This window comes from Aphelocoma coerulescens, chromosome 7 (assembly GCF_041296385.1).
Source record: "Aphelocoma coerulescens isolate FSJ_1873_10779 chromosome 7, UR_Acoe_1.0, whole genome shotgun sequence".
Lineage (NCBI taxonomy): Eukaryota > Metazoa > Chordata > Aves > Passeriformes > Corvidae > Aphelocoma > Aphelocoma coerulescens.
This window is the reverse complement of record NC_091021.1, coordinates 32679811-32700861: the sequence shown is the minus strand read 5'-3', so window position 1 is coordinate 32700861 and position 21051 is coordinate 32679811. Positions and strand designations below refer to the sequence as shown.

The window sequence follows — 21051 nt, the reverse complement described above, 5'->3', positions numbered from 1 at the left end:
AACCTGACCTTGGACACTTGTCCAAATCCCTTTGGGTGGCATCCTGTCCTTCAGGTGTGTCAACCTCACCATTCAGCTTGGTGTCATCTGCAAATGTGCTGAGGGAGCACTCGACCCCTCTGTGTCATTAATTAAGATAATAAATAACAAAATTTAAAGCTTCACTAACAAATGCACAGATATTAAAGTTCTTCCCCATTAAAATTCACAGGCTTGCAATCATTGTTAAAAGATAATGGACCAACATCAGATAGGAAAACAAAAGATTTAATTATAGGAAATGTGGTATAATTTGAATATGAAAAAATAGAGGATTAGATAATGCATTTAGCTTTCACAGGTGAAGATTCCAATAATTCATCTGCAAACTTCCCACAAATGACTCCTACCTACTGAAACTGAGGAGCTGCAAGAGCAATCTACATTTGAGATGGCACTTTGCTCAGAAGAGATAGCAAGAAAACAGAGAGAGAAACTGGAAAATTAATCCTTAGACAATAGCCTCTTGACCAAAGAATAAGGGCAGTAGACCAAAATTGATGGGACAGGGTTCCCTAATGCAGGGTTGCTGTGTTTGTCTGAGGGTTGTCTCCCTCAATCTGCTTCACACCTGTAGCAAAATCTGTGCTTCTCCACTTTGAGAGAAATAAATCTCCCTGCTTTCTTATCCACTCTGAAGAAAAAGACAGTTTCCAAGGCTTCTGCTTGTAAGGGAAAGTGTGCTATGGAGGGTTTGCCATGGTACAGAGTGTATTTTTTGGAAGCTGGGGTGACACAGCCAGTCCTCAGCGCCCAAAGGCAGCACTCCCCTGCCTGTTCCTTGGCTCACGCTGCCACAGTGAGGGATGTTGCCTGCACTTCCCTAATTCCTTCTCTTAGCATACACCTAGGAGTGCCAGAAGAACCAAGGGCTGCTAGGTTTATTAGCTACAGCTTATAAGAGAGAGAGAGATTAATAATATAAAGTTTAAGGCCAATACAGGTAATTAATGAGGTTTAAAGACTTTGGGCAGCTGCAAGAACAGGGCAGAAGTACTTCAGGAATCTTGGCTGTGCACTTATTCTCTGGGCAGCTCAGACACTGAAACATAAAGAACCAAGACCTCTAGGTCTTTGACCTTCAGACCAGGTGAGATACCATCTTCCTTGTAGGCATCAGGGGAAAGACAGAAGCATGGCCACAGCTTTGAAAAAGCACCAGTAAAGCACTCATTGTCCTCATGGGCTTCTCATGCAAAAACAGCACTCAGATGTCCCCAGAGACCATATCTGCCAAGATATCATATATGGACAATTATGTGGGTTACACTAATGGTGAGTCTGGTCCTCTGACTACAGTATTTGCAGGGTGAGGTTGTTTTCAAAGCTGCAGACTTTTCATGCAGAAGCAATTTTTAAGTACTCTAATGAAAAGTGTAATCACACATTGATTTTTCCATTAAAACTACAAAAGTCTTAAATACCTTGGGGGTGCTGGCCTCAATTAGTCCCTATTCTTCGATTCTATTTCTCTTGGTGCTGTTTTTCCATCCCTCAGTGTAGGAGGAAAGGAAGACTGTCTACTTATTCTGAAAGCACAATCTTCTATTACATGAGTCCAGTTAAAAGCAGGAGTAGATAAATTGCTTTCTATACAATAGGGAGGAAAATTATGCTGGGCTCTCCCTATGTTCCTTTTTAAATTGCTGTGTGGGAAACCTGAACATACAGAGGTCTGGATTTTGGAAATTTGCCTTGAGTCTATTTTGCTGTGGGGGCTTTTTTTAAACTGACAGAAATTCCCCTGCTCTTGAGAGGAGATTATTTGCACACAATTGCCCTGAGAAGCCATCATCCCTCAATGCAGCCTCATTGTCACCTGTTGAAAAGCTGAGCTTCAGTTTTGTGCTACCAGCACTGATTGGTTTTGCTGTTGACACCAGGTTAATGCTTTTGTAGAGAAGAAGAAGGCAAATTTTACCAAACACCAGGAGGAAAATAATTTTCTTTTATCTCCTTTCCAAGAAGCACAACCAAAAAGAAAAAACTTACTGGTTACAGAGGGTGGATGCCCCACAGTGCTGAGTGGCCAGGCCCTGCTCTGTTGGTCTACATGTTTTGTGTTCCCTGCTCAGCCCCTGCCACTCATTGCTGCGCTCTGAGTCTCCTACTTGTCTTGAGTAATTCAAAGCCCTGCTCAGGAAAACATATGGATGGAAATGCCATAGGAAGCACAGAGATTAAAATCACATCCAGCCTGCAGTGTACTCATCTTCAGACACATCTCCAACAAAGCGCCTGAAGAAAGGCAGCTCGATGCAATGATTAAAGAAATGAACCAAGAGGAGTCAATGAAGCTGAGTTTAAAGAACATGGGCTGGAGCTGTGTTCTGGGATCCCATAAATTAGATTGTTCTTCCCATTTTTTTTCTATCCCTAACCTCTACCTTTTTCAGTAAGGAAAAAGCCCAGCCAAATTCCAGCCAATGAAGAAGCATCTAATTTTCCTGTAACAGAAGTCCCACCATTGTCAAGTTACACTGTGCCTGAGTCATATCCAGATGACAGCCATGTATTTTTCACAACTGCTTGAAGTACTCTGAAGTAATTTGCCTCCTGAAATTTGCCAACTGCCTTACAAAATACACTTCCCTAGTGATCTTTGGAAAGGCTATTCCTACACATGATACCTTTATTCTGAGCAGAGCATTAAACTGCCAGCAGTAGTACATGGAAAGAAAATGGTGCTCCATCTTAAGTTCTAAGACATCCTTTTAAATTCTGAGTCAAGGTTTTGTCAAGATTTAGCTTATGGCTTGGTACAGCTGTTCATGGTGTTTACAGAGGCTTTGGTGTTTTTATAGACTAGCTTGGCATTGTTTCAACAACAGCCACCAAAAAAGTGGCATGTCCTTGGTCATGTCTGACTTTCCCCTGCCTAGCTTTTCCAGTCCTTCCCTTTTGCCCATTTTTTTTTCTTTTTTTTTTTTTTTTCTTTTTTTTTTTTTTTTTTAATCTAGAGACAGGAACTCTCTTTCATTCCATGGCATTCACCAGAGCCTCAGTAAAGTCTCTGGCTACTCTTGCCCTGTAAAGCAGACCAGACCTGAAGCTATCTGTACCATATCACATCACAGGAAACCACCACTGCCACCGCGTTCAGGTTGACACTGAGTGTGTTTGACACACTTAAGTTTAGACCATGTAAAAAAAATTGAAAAACCACCACCCACCACTTCACTGCCTATCTCAGATGGAGGCACTGCCATAGGTTATAACAAATTCCTTTGCCTGCTTATTAAAGGAGCTGCAGGATGTTTTCTGTCCTGGCAAAATTCATCCTACGTCAGATGGTCCCAAAGAAGAAAAGTTGCAGCTCTGTAGAGGTGGGAAAGAGAGAGCAGTGGGAATTTCCTGCCTCACATGTCCCAGGGGAGCTGATGGTGCTGGGCTGGTACCAGCAGGGCCACCAGTTAGGCAGGTCCAGCATCAACTCTGGCTCCTGCTGACTGCTGCAGCTACGGCAGGGCTTTAATGCACCTCCAGCAACACTTCCACAGCAGCCAGACTACTTTGGTATTTCTCTTTTCTGGATGGAAGATCTCAGGAAGGACAGATGTTTCATCATGGACAGGAGACAGAAAACTTCTACCCAGATGTCAAGTGGCAAAGCACCCACCGTGCCCAGCAGCCTCCAACTCAGTGGAAATGCAGGAACAGAGGAGTGTTGCTCCAAAGGGCAAACTGGAAGTGTATAATACAAAGAAAGAGGATGTAGTAGCACTAATGGACTCTCATTTCAATGTCTTTACTGTGGTAGGCTTGAGGCTGCTTTATGCAAAATGATCAAGGCTTTTAGCAGAAGCTCAAACTGAAGCTGCCAAGGGAAACATCACAAGCTTGAGAGGCGACACCATTTTCAGCTGGGATCGTCAGAACTCACTTTGTTGTAGAGGGCAAGTTCAGGTGAGTCAGACCCAGCGTGCTGACAAACCACACAGCTGGTTTTGTACAAATATGGTTCTGTACAATGACCAAGTTAAGAAGGGTGCAGCCATGCTCACAAAGTGATCGAGCACTGCTGGTGGTGCTTTTCCTCCAGCAGCTTGTGTGGGGGCTTGTCCCATACTGCTCCCCTTTCCCAGTGTTGGCACTTCAGAAAAATTTTTAACTTATTTTCACCTATGGAAGTGCAGTTTTTTGGTAATATTTATAATTTATAGTCACTGCACTTGTTGGGGCTGTCTTTTACAGAATCCTACCTTTACATTCTCTGTGTTTGCTACAACCCACTTATAATATTTATAATAATAATAAGACATATAATTCTCCAAACTCACCCTTTCTTGAGAGCTCTCTGCTACAGTGCAGGGGCCTCAGCTCAAGTGTTGGAGCAGCAAGAGATCCTCAGTGGCACCTTGTGACCATTTAGGTGGTCACTGCCTTCATGGCCATCGGAGAAAGAAAAGATCAAGTAGCCACAAGGACTAAATTAATCCCTGTCAGGGTGTGCCAAGCATATTAAGATGTTTTAAATACTGTTAAAAGCTTGGATTTCATTTAGGAGCCATCAGCAAAGTGTTTTCATTAGTATGGCAGCTACTCAGTTTCTGCAGTGGTGTCACCCCATCCAGAGCCCATCCTGCAAGCATCAATACCACCTATGGCCAGTAATCTTTCACTTTCAACATTTACAATTAATTTCCATGACTGGTCTCGAGTGCCACGCAATAACAGGACACTAAAAAAGCATTAGTTCCTCCCCGTGTCATCCTCTACTTAGCTTTTTCTCATCGTCAGGAGATTTATGATTTTAATCTCCATTTTACAGAAGTTATCACTTTTAACAACCAGAAGAAAATGCTAAATTGTTTTTATTGCTGTTAGACATACAAAGACATGATGCTGTATGCTGTCATTTACATTTCACATTAAAAGTGAAATATGCTGCCAATGTGCAAGTATTGGTTTTAATTTGACCCATCTGTTAAATGAAAAACAAAGAGGACTTCTAAATCACAACATTTAAATTCAGCAATTTGTAAACAGTTTATATGTTCATTTCTTCTGGGTTAAAACTGCCCTAAAGCATCACTCTTATGAAATCTCCAAATTAAATTGCTTTGCATTGTTCTCAGAAATGCAAGCTGGAGTTTCTTCCTCCTCAGTTTATTAATTTATTCCCCAAGCCAAGTAAATTAGCAAGACTTGTATTAAGAGTCTTGTCACTGAAATAATTTTGGGGAATTCACACAAGTATCTCCTGCCCCCAGAAACTGAGAGTACAGAGGAAGTGTCAGATACACTGGGTGGAAAATTCTCTTATCATAAAGGGCAAACCAGTTGCTTTCATTTATTCAGCACTTTTGCAAGCAGCACTGCATCTGCCTATTCCATGCTAGAGCACCAGGAAGAATAATCAAGAAGGGGAAGAAAAGTCACGGCAATTTACCTTCCGCTCTCAACCTGGCCAGGATTTGTATCTTAGACTGGGCTTTAATGAAGCTGTGGTAATGCACAAGGGGAGGGAGATCCACAGGCACCTAAGGATCCCCCAAGCAGCACTTCAAGAGCAGGTATCTTTTTCTGCTTTGTGCAACAGGTGTGTTTAGCTACCCTGCTGTGCCTCTACCCCAGAAATCTGTACTGTCACTGGAGTGAGGGACAGAGAGCCCTTTCAATAAACCACATATGGGGCCTCTCAACACTTTGTGAGAGGAGATGACTTCTTCATTTCATGGCAGCTTCGTGGCCTGCCACAGACCATGGCAGAAGCAGGACTGGGTGAAGAAGCAGAGAATCATCAGGAAAAAAAAAAATTAAAAGGAGGAAAAAAGTGATACAAAATCTCATCTACTTAAATTTGTAGAAGTGGAGAGACCCATGAATTTCAAGTCCCTCTCTGCCGTATCAGTCAGAGCACCAAAAAGCAACACAGAAATACTGGGTCTACAGTGCATTCCTACTCTAGATGGTTAATTTACTATATCCAGCATCATAATATGCAACCCAACAAAACAGGAACCAACAGTAACGCAGCCAGGGCATGATTAAGGGTGCCTATAAAACTATCAACAAACGTGGAGACTACATGGATCACTGCCCAGAAAGATTCCAAGTTGGTGAGATGACAGCCTGATTAATTTTTTGTCTGACAAATGTGGTGAGAGAGATCAGAATCAAACATAATTTCAGGGTTACAAGCCTTTAAATAAAACCAGAGGAAAAAAAAATCAAAGAGGGCAACTGCAATTTGAGAGACCAAATCAACTCTCCAGTCCAGCTTCCTTAATACTCAGATGCAACACAGCCACCACTGCTGAGGCTAAGCAAGAACTCTCCAAGGAGCATCCTGAATTAACAGGGAAATGCCTGCAGAGAGAGACAAGCTTGAGATCCTGCAAGACAGTCTTCCCTCCCATCAGCAGCCTTACTAAAAACACCCATATTTGTAATTTAGTGGCAAAACATCCAAGTAGAGCTACTTTATATCCAGGCAACTGTTGCCTATTGCTACCCCAAAGGTCAAGTTGCAACAGCCTGTCACCCATATTGCTGCATGTAGGCATGTAATAAAATCAAAGAGAAATAGCAGACAGTAAATGGATTTTTCCTTCTTCCCTCCCACCTGTTCTAATGACAAAAAGAGCAAAAAACATACAGAAATAGCAGGCTTCTTAAAATGTATCATCGCAACCAAAAGTGTTATCCCTCATTTTGTACCACTTTCAAATCATGTTCCCCCTTTGGGAGAGCTTGGTGAGATAAAGACAGAGGTTTCTGGGCTTTCTTGCCACGTGGAAAGGGGGTAGGGGAGGCAGATTAGGATGTGGCTCTTACCCAGGAATAATGTGATCTGTCTCCTGGAGCTCTTGCCCTCTGAACTTTCACTTTTCCTTAGGTACTTCTCGTGGTGTCCACCCTTCACTGCCACAGTCCCTTCCTTGTGGATCATCAGGGCTTTCATCATGCTGTGGCACATGAAGGTGACAGATCCCAGCACGATGATGTACACAGCAAAGGCGCTGAAGATGCTGGCTTGAAACAGAGACCACTTGGAGGAGAGGCTGGTGCAGATGGTCATGTTTTGCTTCAGCTCAGGAATGTAGTGCCTGGGAGTAGGTCTGACACAGGAACTCACTCCCTGGTAGCCCTCGATGATCTCCAGGGGATATTCTGTGCCCATGGCAAAGAGCAGGGGCAGAGCCACTATGACAGATGTGCCCCAGACAAAGGCGATGAGCAGCTTCACCGTGCGGGGTCCAGACACAGCCTTGAACTTGAAGGGGTGGCAGATGGCCACATACCTCTCAAAGCTGAGCGTGGCCACATGCAGCACAGTGGCATAGCTGCAGGCTTCGAAGAGGAAGTAGTAGAGCTTGCAGGCAATGTTGCCATTGGGGACAGAAAAGGGGCTCCAGATGGCACTGTAGAATTCCATGGGCATGCCCAGCAGGATGACCAGCAGGTCGGAGCAGGCCAGGCTAACCATGTGGTCAGTGACCTCCTTCTGCAGGTAGCCTTTCCTCTGCAGGATCCTGGTGGCCTTGATGGTGATGCTGTTGCCCAGGAGGCCCGCAACAAAGATAAAGACGTAGATAAAAGCCAAGGTGATCTTGATCCCCAGAGCCACCTCAAACTCTGGGACGTGGCTGTGGTCGATGAGATGAGAACAGTCTGAAGAGGGTGTCTCTCCTGCCATGAGCAGTCCCAGGGTGGAGGAGGTGCTCTCCTGCCCTCTCCAACTTTCAAGCTCACAGCAAACAGGACCTTCCTCACTTTGCCCCTCTCCCTGAGCCGCACATGTCGGAGCAGTCAGGTATAACGTGTGTCTCAACCAGCCACACCTGTGGGGTTTGTTGGTTTGTGAGCAACAGCCTCTGAGTCAGCCGAACAGGAAAGTGTTTCAGTTCTTACCTTTCTTTATGGCAAACACCTCTTGCTCTTTTTGGATTTTCCTTCTCCTTTCTCCACAGGGTGAAGCCTCTGTTCTCCAGGCCTTCACGGTGTGAACTGCTCTGCTTTCCACGCTTGCCTCTTCCCCTGCAAGCAAAGCAGCTTTTGGTCCTGGCCCCAGCAGAAGGAAGGCAGAGTCTGTGCGGTTATACTATTCTGTTAACCATTAACCAAAATCTTGGCTACCCTTAGTCACTGTCAGCGCAGCAGGTTTCAAGAGAAGGGGAAAAAACATAAAAGCAAGCCCCTCATATCTGAAATTCACTTCCGGTCACAGGAAGAGGTGTTTCTCCTAAAGCTGTGGTTTGGTTATCAGGCTGAATGTATGAACAGTGCTGAAGAGAAAGTATGTCCTCATGAGTTTAACATTCACTGGGCTTCAGACTTCACTGCTGTATGTGCTACTGCCCACATGCTTCACTACTTCACATTTCCTCTAATGAAGACCTCAGCATCTGCAGTGCTGGTTATGGAGCTTGTGCAGCCACAGACTGATTTACATCAACAGGAGGTTCTGGTTTTCAGCTGCTGCTGATAAACTGGCAGCTCCTTAAATAACTGATTAGAGTCTAAAGAGACTTCTTGGAAGTTATAAAATAAGATGAGCTCTAAATTTAGACATGTGGATTGTTTCCCTTCAAAATTCCATCTTCTTAGATAACAGAATAACACAGTCAGTAATCCCAGTCATGACCATGCTTTCAAATAATCTGGACTAGCAGGGATGCAAATGTTCTTCCCCCTCCTGCATCTCACCCCGGGGAGAAAGAATTTAATGCGGTGTTTAGTTTTAGTTACAAACCATAGCAGTGAAGGCTCCCAAAGTAACCCCTGGAAACATTTAATTAGAGGGTGTGTATATGGATTAGGAGACCTTTAAATTACAGTGCAAAACGGCAGTACAGCTTTTGCAGCTGTAACAGAGCTGTAACAGCACAGTGATCTGCTCCAATACCAAATCTAAGAACAGTGGGTTCACAAAGTGATTTTTATTAACTAGACAAGCTCATGTGACACTTGCAGCTCATGATAAAAGAGAAACATTAGGAAGTTATTAAGCAGTCTCCTCACATTCAGTGGTTATCACTGTACCTCAGCAGCCCAAGTACATAATGAACAAAAGATGCCCAAAACAGGATAATCAGCACCTGTTTCTGTGCATTACTTATCCACTTCTGTTTCAGAAAAATCACCTCAAACCTTGCAGAACTTCAAGCTGTGTAGTCCCAGTCATCTTTCCTTATGTTTGATAATTCACATTTGTTCTGCTCAGACAAGCTTTCTATTATTACCCCATTTCTTTCACTTAATTTTACTTTATAAAAGTGTGAACAAAGATTACATATGCATGACTGAATTGTGGAAATGAAGCTAATTAAAATTTGCTGCTTACCATCAAAAGGGAAAAGGGAGAGAGAGAGAGAGCAAAAGAGAAGGCCCAATAGGATTAGATCTCCCCCTTTTTTCCCACACCAATTATAAAATGCAGAACACAATTTTACATTTTCAATATTATCTTTAGAACATACACAAAGTTTATTAAGTTTCTAATAAAGAGTTGGTGCCACAAAGGGGATAGGAAGGAAGGAGACAATTGTAGATAATCATAGATGGAGACCATTAAAAATAAAAAAATCTTACATAGGTTACTGGACTAGATAAACCAGGAGTGAGTATTCCAGAGTAAAATGCCTATCATGGGTGATTATAGAAAATATATCTTCCTGCAGAGAGACATTTCTCCACAACTAAATGTGCTTAATGCCTCTTTGTGGCATGGAGGTTGAGAGCTCATAGTCTTTACCCTGGTGGATGTGATACCAGTTTATAAACTTAGGGTTTCTGTAATGGTCCCACCTTAGGGATTTCATTAAGTTTTCCTTCGTATCTTGTAGCAGTGAATACCATGAGTTAATCTCTGTGTTGTTGCCTTTCCCATAGCAGTTCTGAAAGTGAATGTGGCCTGTGCAGTTGCACCTGGGAGAACACTCCAGGGAGTCTCTCCTGACCCAATTTGTTGCATTGCACACCATGACTTCAGCTGCCAGCACCGAGGAGGAGGCAAGAGCATTAAGGATAGAAATGGCTGTATTTCTTTCTAAAATCAGCACACATGGATGCTGCACACTGCCAATCACTCGTCAGCCCCTTGGTAAGAAAGCTGAGCCTCCTGGGGATGCAGATTCCATGGGCACAGGGTGCATCTGGCTACGTGTGCCACTCACTTGGCCAGTCCATGCTCACCCAAACGTTTGTAGTGATGCAGTTGTTGGTAAGAGATGACAAGAGGTGGGAGCCAGAGAATCACAGATATGGAGAACAGATTGTTGTTTATGTAGAGCATACGGTGATTTTTCACCTTCAGAGATAATAAAGCTGCTGTGCTCACCTGCCCCAGTTTGTTATCCAACAGAGTGCACAAGGTTGCCTGGAGGGCTCTTTGCTTTCTTGCCGGGTCCTTGGATAACACCCTGGTGAAAAGCCTTTTGGGGCAGAAGAAAGCAGAGCTTTACCATCCACTGCATGAACACATCCACTGCACGAAGCTCACCTTGTGCACCTTGTACAGCTCACCCACCACCTTCCATCCCACTGTGCCCGTGGACCAGGCTGAGCTGGGGGCAGGAGGGGCTGCAAGGCACTCAGTCCTTGGCCAGCTGCTCATTAAAAGCCAGGTCTCCCAAACTTCTGATGAGGCTGGGCCCCCAAAACCAGCAGGTAGCACAAACTGTAGCTGGAATGAATGTTGGAAAAACAAACCCATTGGACAGATGCTGTTGCATTTGGGTGAGGGGGTTGCAGATTAACCTTTTCCAGCGTGCGGGGCCATCGCTGCTCCCACCTTCCCCAGCGCCCTTCCCTCCCCTGCTGCCTCGGGCTGGCTCGGGGTGCAGGATCACCCCTGCACCCTGTTCTTGCTCAATTACCATGCAGCACAGTGCTAGGCTGCTCTGATTGGCACACAGGCGCTGCCACACTCGCCTTACCTCTGCAGAATTATTTCTCGATAGCTGTGTTGTGAATATGCAAATCCACCTTAATTGGCTACGCTAATCACACTGCTCCGACTGGTTTCTGTTCTCAAACTGTTCAAGCTACTTGACAGGAACAAAGAAAATATCTCGGTTTCTTGCTTCCCTTAGCTTAAAAACTCTAAAACCTAAATGAAAAAGGAGAGCTATCTCAAAAGCAAAGAAAATGAGGCTGTGAAAAGGATTAAAAATTTTTCAGATAAAAACACATTGACTGTTTTTTTCTTGCCAGTCTTTACCATTCCCCATCTCAACAAACCTCTTGTCCCCAGAATATCTGTGATACCTTTGTCTTGCCAGTATTTGTTTAGAGAAAGTGAATCCCGGGCTTGTTCAATTCTCTTTGAAACACAAAGTAAACAAAATGAGATTGCTGCTCTGCAGAGGCAGCTACTCTGATCTGCACAGGCAGAGGGGAAAGTGCTGTGGGAATGAAAGGAAGAAGCAACAAAGACAAAAGTGAAATGTCCAAGTGATTTTAAATGTTTTAAGAAATCAATTTGCGTAAGACAGCTCATGTTGGCTTTTAAAATTATTTTTCATTAGAAATTTAAATAATTAAAGACTGCTCTGAGATAACTTCAGGCTTCTTTCAGTTTTCTGGCATCTAACAAGCCCCCTTACCCTTAAGATTTCTTTGTATTCTTTTGGTGAGTTATTCTTGAATTGTAATTTTCTTCTTTGGAAGATTATTTTGATAGTTAATAATATAAATAAATACAAGTCATTTGTGAAATTTATTTCTTATTCATGTCCCTAAAAGTTTGGGTTTGGGTGAAACAGTTTAACAACCATTGTGCTGCTAACTGCTTGGCTCCTTTTCTTTTGGCAGCATGAGAGACTGGGTTATGCAAGCTGGGGAGTGGATCTACCGTGTAACCTGAATATCCATAATGAATTCTATTGGATTAGATTACCTCTACAAGGGTGGCATATGGAAAGCTGCCATCTTTTATTCAGCAATGTGCAGTGTTACCTGCTGTAATGCCATCCTCTCAGAGCATTGTATTGTGTATGCTTATTTGGAGGATAGAGAAATTTGGATTTGGAGATAGGATTTCAAAAGTGCTTCCAGGATACACAGTGAAAAAGATCTCTGCTCCAAATCATTCTGTCTAAATAAATAGATGAAAGCACTTCTCTACTTGCAGTGTATTTTACAAATTGGCAAGCAACATGAGGAGAAACTGGTGACAGTGAGACTAAGTGGTTTATCTAAGATACAGAAAATCTGCAACACCTGAGCCTCCTCACCAATACGCTGGATTCCTGCTAACTTCCTCACACAACCTGCAGCACCCAGACTGCTGAGCAAGAAATGCACTTACACAGGTCTTCACTGCCTGCTCTGGTGTTTGTAACTGATGTTAATTAATGATAATTAAAACACAAGTACAGCACCAAAACACATAATTATTGTACTCAGTCATATCTGGAATTGTTGAACAATACACCACCTGCTGTCTGATCTCCCCAATAAATTAGATGTAAAAGTTGTTCAAAGCCTTCACTCAACTGCAATGGTGTCTGAAGTAAGCCAAATGCAGCAGGAGGTTTGTGGTTTGCTGTGATTAGGTGGGAGAGCACTTTGCCTGGCAAGGAAGTGGAAGGGTTATTGTTCCACTCTTGGAGTAAGGGAAGAGATGCACTTCTCTGTCCCTTGACACTGCAGGAGGTGTTAGCAGGCCAAGAGGCCACCAGTCATGGCCCCAAACTGAGAGCAGCTGATAAGACAGGCTGGAAAATGCAGGTAAAGCAAATCTCCTGAAATGAGATGGTCCTTTTTGCATCCTTTGGGAATGAGGCACCAGAGGAAATGAGTTTATTTATATCCCAGGCCTGACAAAGGAGCTGTAACTTAAAACCAAAACGAACACATACACTAAGTCTGGGTCCCAATAAACACAAATCGACTGTATTGAACTCCTATTCTAAAATATCTGTCAGCCTCCCCTCTGTCTGAAGCACAGTGGCATCAAAGGCACAACATTTGGTTCAACAAATCACCACTGTGGGCCTTGGGGCAAAATCCCCAGCACACTGAATCAAATCCCATTTTTCTCTGTGTGACTTCTAAATGGCCACCTTGTCCAAATAGACACTAATGGCTGCAAAATACAATTCAAAGCTCCTATTTGAGAGCATACTCAGTTCCTTATGCCATATTATAAGTGAAATTCTTCTGTGCAATGTACTTTTCCAGCTCATCTTTTAACAGAGGTTCACACTTTTGGATGCTGCTGTGCTACTGCCCTAGAATAAAAACCTGAGATTTCTTTCTCTGAATGTAGTTAATTGCTGAAAGTGACAAGACAGAGAGAACTTCTGTAAAAATGCATCTCACATCCTGAATTCTCCATAATTTTTGTTAAAAATCTGCAAGGTCGATAATCTATGGAAATGATTGTCATATGCTGGTACCAAAACACTGCAATTCAGAGCTCATGCTTTTTTTTTCCCTAACAAACCAACAAGGAATCTTCGTAAAAGGTGTTGATGGTTTAATCCTGGTCTCCTGAAAAATCTCTTTATAGAAATGTTAAACCTTACAATTGGAAGGAAAAGCAAAAATTATCTCCTTGCTTCTTGTGCTTGCCATTTTATCACCATCAGGACTTGCCCAGCTGAGCTATTAGAGAATCATTTTGCCTCTTTTCAGAACTCAGTTGATGGGGTTTAGCCTGAAGCCAACTAACGACAGCTTTTTGACCCAATTCTAAGGAGCCCTAGCAGCACATCACCACAGCAAGGGCACTTCTGTCACCCTGCTCTTTCTCATTCGCAATACATATATGATGCCAAAATTCAAAATACCCAACTTCTCATTTTAAGGATCTTGTATTTTACCATTATATAGTTCATTCCCTTGCAGAAACATCAACAAATTCAATTTCAAATAGCTTGTAAGAAAAAAGGCAGAGTGTTTCACCTGTTGCTGTGATCTGGGCTACAGCAGGTAACAACAATCACCTCTGGATACAGAAAGAAAATTAATATTATACAGTAATTTATGCATATAGAAGATGCCACATCTCAGCTTCAAAGTAAAAGATGTAAATTCTGCCAGAGCTGAAATCTGGCCAGAATGCAGGGCTTCAGTTCTTCTTCTCAGCAGAAACACTAGGTGAATCTGGCTCCAGGACACCACCAACTCACTGCTGACTTGTGGAGGTTTGCATTTTTCCTTCATTGCATTTTAGCTGTCATTGAAATGCAGAGGCAAATATTAACAGTGTAATGGGACTGTTTGGCAATTTAGCACTGTATTGACAAATGCAAGTCAAGCAAGGAAAATATAAAACAAACAAACGTGCAAGTGAGCTGATCTAAATTTAGAAGACACATTTTACTTCCGAGTTAGGGTTTGTATTGTTTGCAGTGCTGATTTCTGATGGCCCTGCATGGTGTGTGTGTGGTTCCTCATTTGCTTTGGGGATGCATTTATGCTCACTTTATCTGTGTACCTTCTTTTATTTCTGAAATGCTTCTATTAAACAGTGACATGGGAAGTGGCTGTTCACTGTGCTACTGATCTAAATCCTGAAACTGAACAGGGAAATAAATAGGAAATGGGATCCCAAACTGTTTATTTTACCTGTGTTTATGTGGTACTGCATTCTGTGCAAGTGGTTGTTTGAGCTCAACAGGACCACCTATCAGAACATACCTGTGATCAATAAATTGTTATGACTTCACATAATAGGTAAGTAGAGCTCTTCTGTTTTGGAAAAATACAAAAACTCATTTGTCTGTTGCAAACCAAGTGCTTTTATATAAATTTTGAAGCGTGAATTATATCAAGTTAATGTGGTAATATTTTATTTAGGCCTTTTTTTCTCTTCACTCTCTGAATCTCTAATTCTCTCCCCCTCATCCCCACCCTTCTTGACAATAGTTTCTATCTTCGTTCCTTGGCATACTCTTCCTACTAAGAAAACATATGCTTCGAACAGCTGGAAATGCCAGCCTGCTGCCACAAGGCCTGTTTTGACATCTGACACTGTCACCCCAGGATTTCCTGCTGGCAGTGAAGATCTTCCTCGCTGGAACCAAGATTTGATTGGTGCCATCCTAAAGAAGATGTGTAAAATATTCCTGCTACCCTAGGAGTCCCTGTTTTCTCTGTTGACAAAAAGGGCTCCCAGCACAAACACAGAGTGGAGACAGCATGTAAAAATCGTTGTGTGTGCATCAGCTGACATATCCCACTCATTTTGTGAATGTTACTTTGATTACCCAACTGTTGGGTGACTTTTCTTTGTTATTGTAGCTCCCAGTCTTAACTTTTCTTTGACTTAAGAACTATCAGGAAGAATCACTGCATGCAGAAACCAGCTAGCAATACAGGCTGCTCAAGAGCCATTAGTGTTACAGGACATCCATTCTGATGAATAAAGGACTCGGGTCTGGGTCAATGGACCAGAATGGTCCAGAATGGACTTGCCTGGTTTGCTCCTCAATAAACATTTGATAAGGAACAGAGATTATCTGGAGATACTATCCTAGAAAGATAGTCTCTCCAGATGCTACCCAGAAAGAACAAACTGGAATTTGTAAAAATACAAAGTTTTAACTCAGACTCGTGTACTATCTACAGAAAGAAAAGGCTCTCTAGGGTACAAAAAGAAACCTGGAACTGTCAAACATCAGCCTAAAGGGATGATAAGTCAGGAAGGTCTCCTAGAAAATGTTTTGTGTGTAAGTGTTTGCAAGATTTAGAGTTGGTCTTGGGTCTTGTCTACATGTGAGCTAAATTTAAAAATGCATTAGCAAACTCTGTATGAGACTTGGATGGAACTCTGCAGGTGGATCACTGACTTGGGGACTCTGCAGCTCCACTGCAGCTCTGGAGGCTGTGCAGGACTTAGACCCCTCTCCAATTTTCAGCACTCATCTCCAAAATAAATTCTTGATAGAGGACCTGTACCCAAGAATATGCTTGGAGAGACAGAGCCAAAGGGCACTTTTCCACACAGGAGGCCTGGAGTGGGCAGGGTAGAGCAGGCTCATGAACATCCTACTCTCCTACATGGGGTGTATATATAGACAGCTTGGCAAGGGAAAGGAAATAGGAAGGGAGCAAATCAAGAGATAGGTCTGAGGATTGGTGAGTGCCAGAGGATAATTGTTCTCTCATTTAGATCAGGCTCCATGGCCTTGCAGTGAGAGACTCCTGCCTGCTGAGGTTTCCCTCTCTTCTTTTGGCCCTGAATTGGCAAAGTCTCCTATTACCAACACTGAGGTCAAGCCTGACTGCATGGGTTGTAGGAAGCCCCAGACTGGGGACTGCTGCTCTGGAAGTTATGCAGTGCTGCTGTAAAAATAAATGTCAGTCTTAAATCTAAGTACTTGATGTCTTTAACTCCACTATGTGATGAATTCAGTGAGAAGGAGCTGAGGATCCACTAAATGTAGTCAAAACAGCCATTTTGCTTTGTTAAGTGAAAATACAAGCTCTTTCATTGCTCCCTTTGTTACTGGCAGAGATAATTTGCCTCCCACACTGAAACATTTTGGAAGAGAGCATCACTCCCATACCCTTTCAGTGTCTGTACTGCTATTTAATCATTGTTTCATTCCCACTTTGATTGCAGCATGGCTTATGGAGACTGCTGTCTCCAAGGCATTGCACCTCTCACATGGAAGCTGTGAGAAGTGACAGATCTGGCTTCTCAAACCGAGGAGCATCACATCCTTCCCAGGGAACTTGGGATGTGTCCCTGAGAACTGCTTGTCTGCACAATGTGGGAAACCCAGGAAGCACCTCCCATGAGCAGGGAGATTTCCCTCTCTCCCTGAACAGGTGGCTGTAAAGCCCTTCCCCCTTTTTTCCAGACTGATAATTCCTGACTATTCTAACCTTCCAAAATATTTTCAAGTAGTCTAACCCTTGGGAAACAAGTTAATATGGATTTCTACAAGTATGCAAGCTCCAGCAAGTCATTGCTCTTTTTTTCAGTCATACACTTTTTGAGACCATTTACATCTCTGTTACATATTGCTTAATAATTGTTTTTGACAGGTTAAACTGGTAGTGAGTATAAAAGAAAATAATCCCAAGATAGTGAGCTGAACAGTTCAGTGGTTCTCTAACACATTACACTACTGGAAAGACTTCAGGAGCAAACAAGATGGGAATCCCACAGACCAGGGTTAGATATAAAAACAGATTAAAAAGGAACATAATTCCCTAACCTTATAGCACCCATAGGAACCAAAAACTCTTCTGCAGAATTTAAATTTACAACATTAATAGAATAACTGCATTAGAATTCCATGATTTGTGTTACTGGTCCATAGAAACAGTTTAATTCCTTTTATCTCCTAAGAGATCCTTCCCATAAGGATTTCTCTAAATTATACCTCCTGTCTTTCAGTGTTGTGGATTAATAATGTTTCACTAATGAGGATTAAATAGCTCAAGAACTCTGTGATGTGTGCAAACAGCAACACTGTAAGGCAAGATTTGTATTCAGAACCAAGAACTTTGTACAATTTTTGAAAACCTGGAATTATGCTGCAGAACTTCTCTAGGCAAAACTTAACTGCCTTCAATAAAAGCTGTGCTTTTTCACTCATAGGTTCATTACATGGAAGACCAGAAGGGAGCAGGCTGATTGGGTCCCATGACAATCACCCAGTTGCCCACAGTGAGCACATCAGATTCTGTTTGGCTGAGATACCTGCACCCTCCTTCACTCAGAGACCTCAAGATATGGAGGCAGGGTTATTTCTTTTTGTAGTTCCTTAAAGTGTGAGTACAGGTTCTTATTTGCACTGGTTTGATTTCTGCCTCCAGACTCTAGTTCTTGTGGGGACTCTAATTTTAGTTCAAATGGCCCTTGAGAAAGGACTTAGAGACTCTTCCAGTCACCCATATATTGTCACCTGTGTGTGGTCTTCCTGATTATTTCTTCCTTATACCAAGATATCTGGCCCTGGCCATGTTTGTTTTCTACCTGGAATCCAGCTTTTTACACCTCTCAGGTCAGGCTTTCCCATGAAAAGCATTACTGTCTTCAGCCTCAGCAGGGTGGTACACCTGGGACATACCTTCCCAGCCCTATCAGCTGTTTCTCAGCTAACACTTCATTCTTCCTCCTCCTCCTCCTCCACCTCCTCCTCCTCCTCCTCCTCCTCTCTGCCACAGTATCACCTTGGCAAATTGAATTGAATTTCAATTAATCTCCTAAAACATCTTCCAAGCTGCTGTTTTCCAGGGCATTCTCCCTTCTGCAGAAGCATCCCTTACAGGTTGTCTATTGGCTGCATTTTGTGCACGGGCTCAGATTTATTGAATAAACTACAAATCAAGCTGGGATACCCTGCCCTCATGCTGACCACTGCTCCAGGCTTTAATCCATGTACTTGCAGCTGGATCATTGATAAAAATGTTCAGTAGTTTCAGATGGTGTGTGAACTGTTTGAAATACATCCAAGTTTTTCTGATTCCCAGAGGGAATGCCCAGCTCCAGCCCATGATTAGCCTGAGCTGATCAGTCGATCTGCTACATTTTCTTTAATGTTCCCCCAACCAACCTCCCTGGAGCACTCTAGGAGTTCTGTAATAATTGCCAATGACATCTCACTTTTGAGATCTGCTAGCTCATTTTTAATGCATGCTTCACTGAAGCTGCAGAATGCAAAATTTTTCATCAGAATATAAGAAAAATATTATCAATATCTACGCAACAGCCATTATCAACACATTTATAATCTCATTCAAAATCAGGTTTCTTGCATAAGCTATATTTTTCAGAAAAACTGTGCTGTTTAACATTTATTATATTTCTGTCCTTTGAATCTCTATCATTTAAACCCCTATTAACTTTTCCATTATTATGCCAACGTTAGTAGATAAGAGTATAGTTTCTCCCCCCGTCAAGTTTTTTAAATCTTTGGCAAATGCTATTACATTAATTATTTAACCCACATTTCATGATTTTAAAAGAGCATCACAAGGCCAGAGATGCTGTTTTAAAAATCCTCTTTTCAGTTTTGTAGAGTGCAAGACATCCAAGTCTGCTGCTTTAAACTTAAGTCTTCCTACTGTGATATTAACCAAGAAACTTCACTGAACATTTCTGAATCACTACAGACAATTTTTCTGTCTTCACCTGGAAACAGCCTAACACTTGAGTGTGGTCTGAAGGATTAGGGTGTGATTTGACTGCAATATTCCATTGCATCCTGTGGCTGTATTTCATTTCTAAGCTCAGTTTTTCTCTGACTGCATAGTAAATAGCTGGACACTACAATCCTACTGCAATCAACTGCAATAGCTCTTCAACAGGTTTCAGTTCAACCCCAACTGAATTATGAATGAAAAAAACTGCTGAAGTGACTTTCCAGCTCCCTGACATCTCCTTACTATTCCTGACCTAACAGTAGGGAGCTAGCATGTGGAAAAGATGAATCACTTCCATTTCCATTTTGAGCAAACTGGTGTATTAGCTGTGCTGAAGGCTTTTTGGTACTTGGGCAGGTGGGAGTCTGTTTTACTGGGTTTTGGTGGGAATGCAAAGAGAGAAATGCAGGCTGCAGACGCCAGATTTCTACTTTGTTACTAAAGCCCTCCTAGCTTAGTAACATATGCATCAATGAATGTGTACTGAGGTACAAGTGGGTAACCTGCTACCCAAGCACTGCAGTAACTCTGAGTGGAAGGATTCTTCTCTGAGCTCTGTTGTTCTGGCTTAGGCTGCTCATAGGGACAGTTGTTTGCTTTTGCAGCAATAAAGGATTAAGACTTTAATGTTCTGCTGCAATAAGCCTGCAGTCTTTATGCTGCAATTCCAGAGCACTTAATCAGAAGCAGACTTAGCAAGTCACACAATAAATGTGTTATCAGTTTTACCTTATCAGAAAAGTTAACGTGAGCACACTGCTAGGAAAAATCTGGCTGGTTTTAGTGGTACACAGGCTGTGTTTTCAGCCCTGAAGTATTCTGTAATGCCCAAAAGGATGGCATGTAAGCATCTCATTTATGATAAAGAAGTGTCAGTATAAATTCTGAAGCAAAAGTTGCAAAGCTGGATTTCTTGTCTGGCAGTAGATTTCCAAACAATATACTTTGTACTACGGTCATGTTTCAGTGCTGAGCTGTACGATTTATCCTACAGATGTCATTGCACACTCTCAGATTGCTGTGAACTTCAGACATTGTTTATTAAGTTGTTCTAATGCATTGCTGCCATGATGAAGGTCTGGAAATAGATTGATTTGGCTTGAATGTTGTTGTAAGATATTGCACAATGACCTCAGAGGTAAAAATACTGTGAAAAAGAAAATTTTCAAAAGCCAGCCTTTAAGGGTAAATGAAAGTTGTTGTTATTGTTGTGTGGAGATTTTAGTCTCAAATCTCAGCATGTAAGAACTGAAATTCCTTGCCACACTGGGACAAACAGCAAACTGAGTGACACAAGCTCCTGGCCTCAGCAGGGCTGAGCAGGTTCCAGCAGGGCTGTGCTGGAACTCCTGCCCTGTCGCTACACATCAGAGAGGCAAGAACCAGAGGCAATCACCTGAGGCAATCACCTGCCCCTTGGACTCACCACAGCAAGACACAGACCAAGAGCTGCTCTTGTGCAAGAGTCACCACGAAGCCAAGCAGGGCAGGAGAGTGTTGGAGCAATGACCTTCTTGCTCTAAAGCCACAGCTTCCTTTAACTGCTGTGAAAGTCGATTTCACCTTTGGAAGCACCAACAACTTTTGAGATCCACCCTGTTCCCCAGGCTCCAGGCCCAGCTTGGGCTCTCCTGCCCCACAGTCAGGACTGGGGTGCTTTAGTTACATGGGGTTAAACCAAAATCACTGCATCCTCTCACTGGTGCTGGTTAGCACAGGGCAGTAATGAGCATAGGTTTAACTCTGCTTTATACCATGTTAGATCCTCAGAACAAGGTACCTTACCTAAGTGCTGACTGAGCCATGGCCTTGTCCTGGGCTGAAAAACCAACAGACCCACCACTAAGCTCTTTCTTCCAGCTCCATGAGTGATTCTGGGTATTCCACAGCACTCAGCTTCTTCTCAGATTAAAGTAGAAGGAGGAAGGAAGAGCTGGCACTGTCCTCTAGAGACAT

General features: G+C 42.7%; 2 protein-coding genes across 5 annotated transcripts in view; both read right to left on the bottom strand.

The window, feature by feature from the left end:
- GPR39 (G protein-coupled receptor 39) overlaps positions 1–15245 on the bottom strand; it is an 82016-nt gene extending 66771 nt beyond the window's left edge. Inside the window, exons 1-4 of one of the 4 annotated variants that reach the window (XM_069021204.1) lie at positions 10923–15245; positions 10325–10418; positions 7897–8022; positions 6820–7826 (exon numbers count right to left, since the gene is read on the bottom strand). In XM_069021204.1, coding sequence (XP_068877305.1) covers positions 6820–7681 — 862 coding nt within the window. In that variant the 5' untranslated portion in view covers positions 7682–7826; positions 7897–8022; positions 10325–10418; positions 10923–15245. The other 3 variants (XM_069021203.1, XM_069021206.1, XM_069021205.1) reach the window with 3 other exon arrangements.
- Positions 1–21051, bottom strand: part of SLC35F5 (solute carrier family 35 member F5) — a 131844-nt gene that overhangs the window by 66335 nt on the left and 44458 nt on the right. The gene's annotated exons all lie outside the window — the stretch shown is intronic.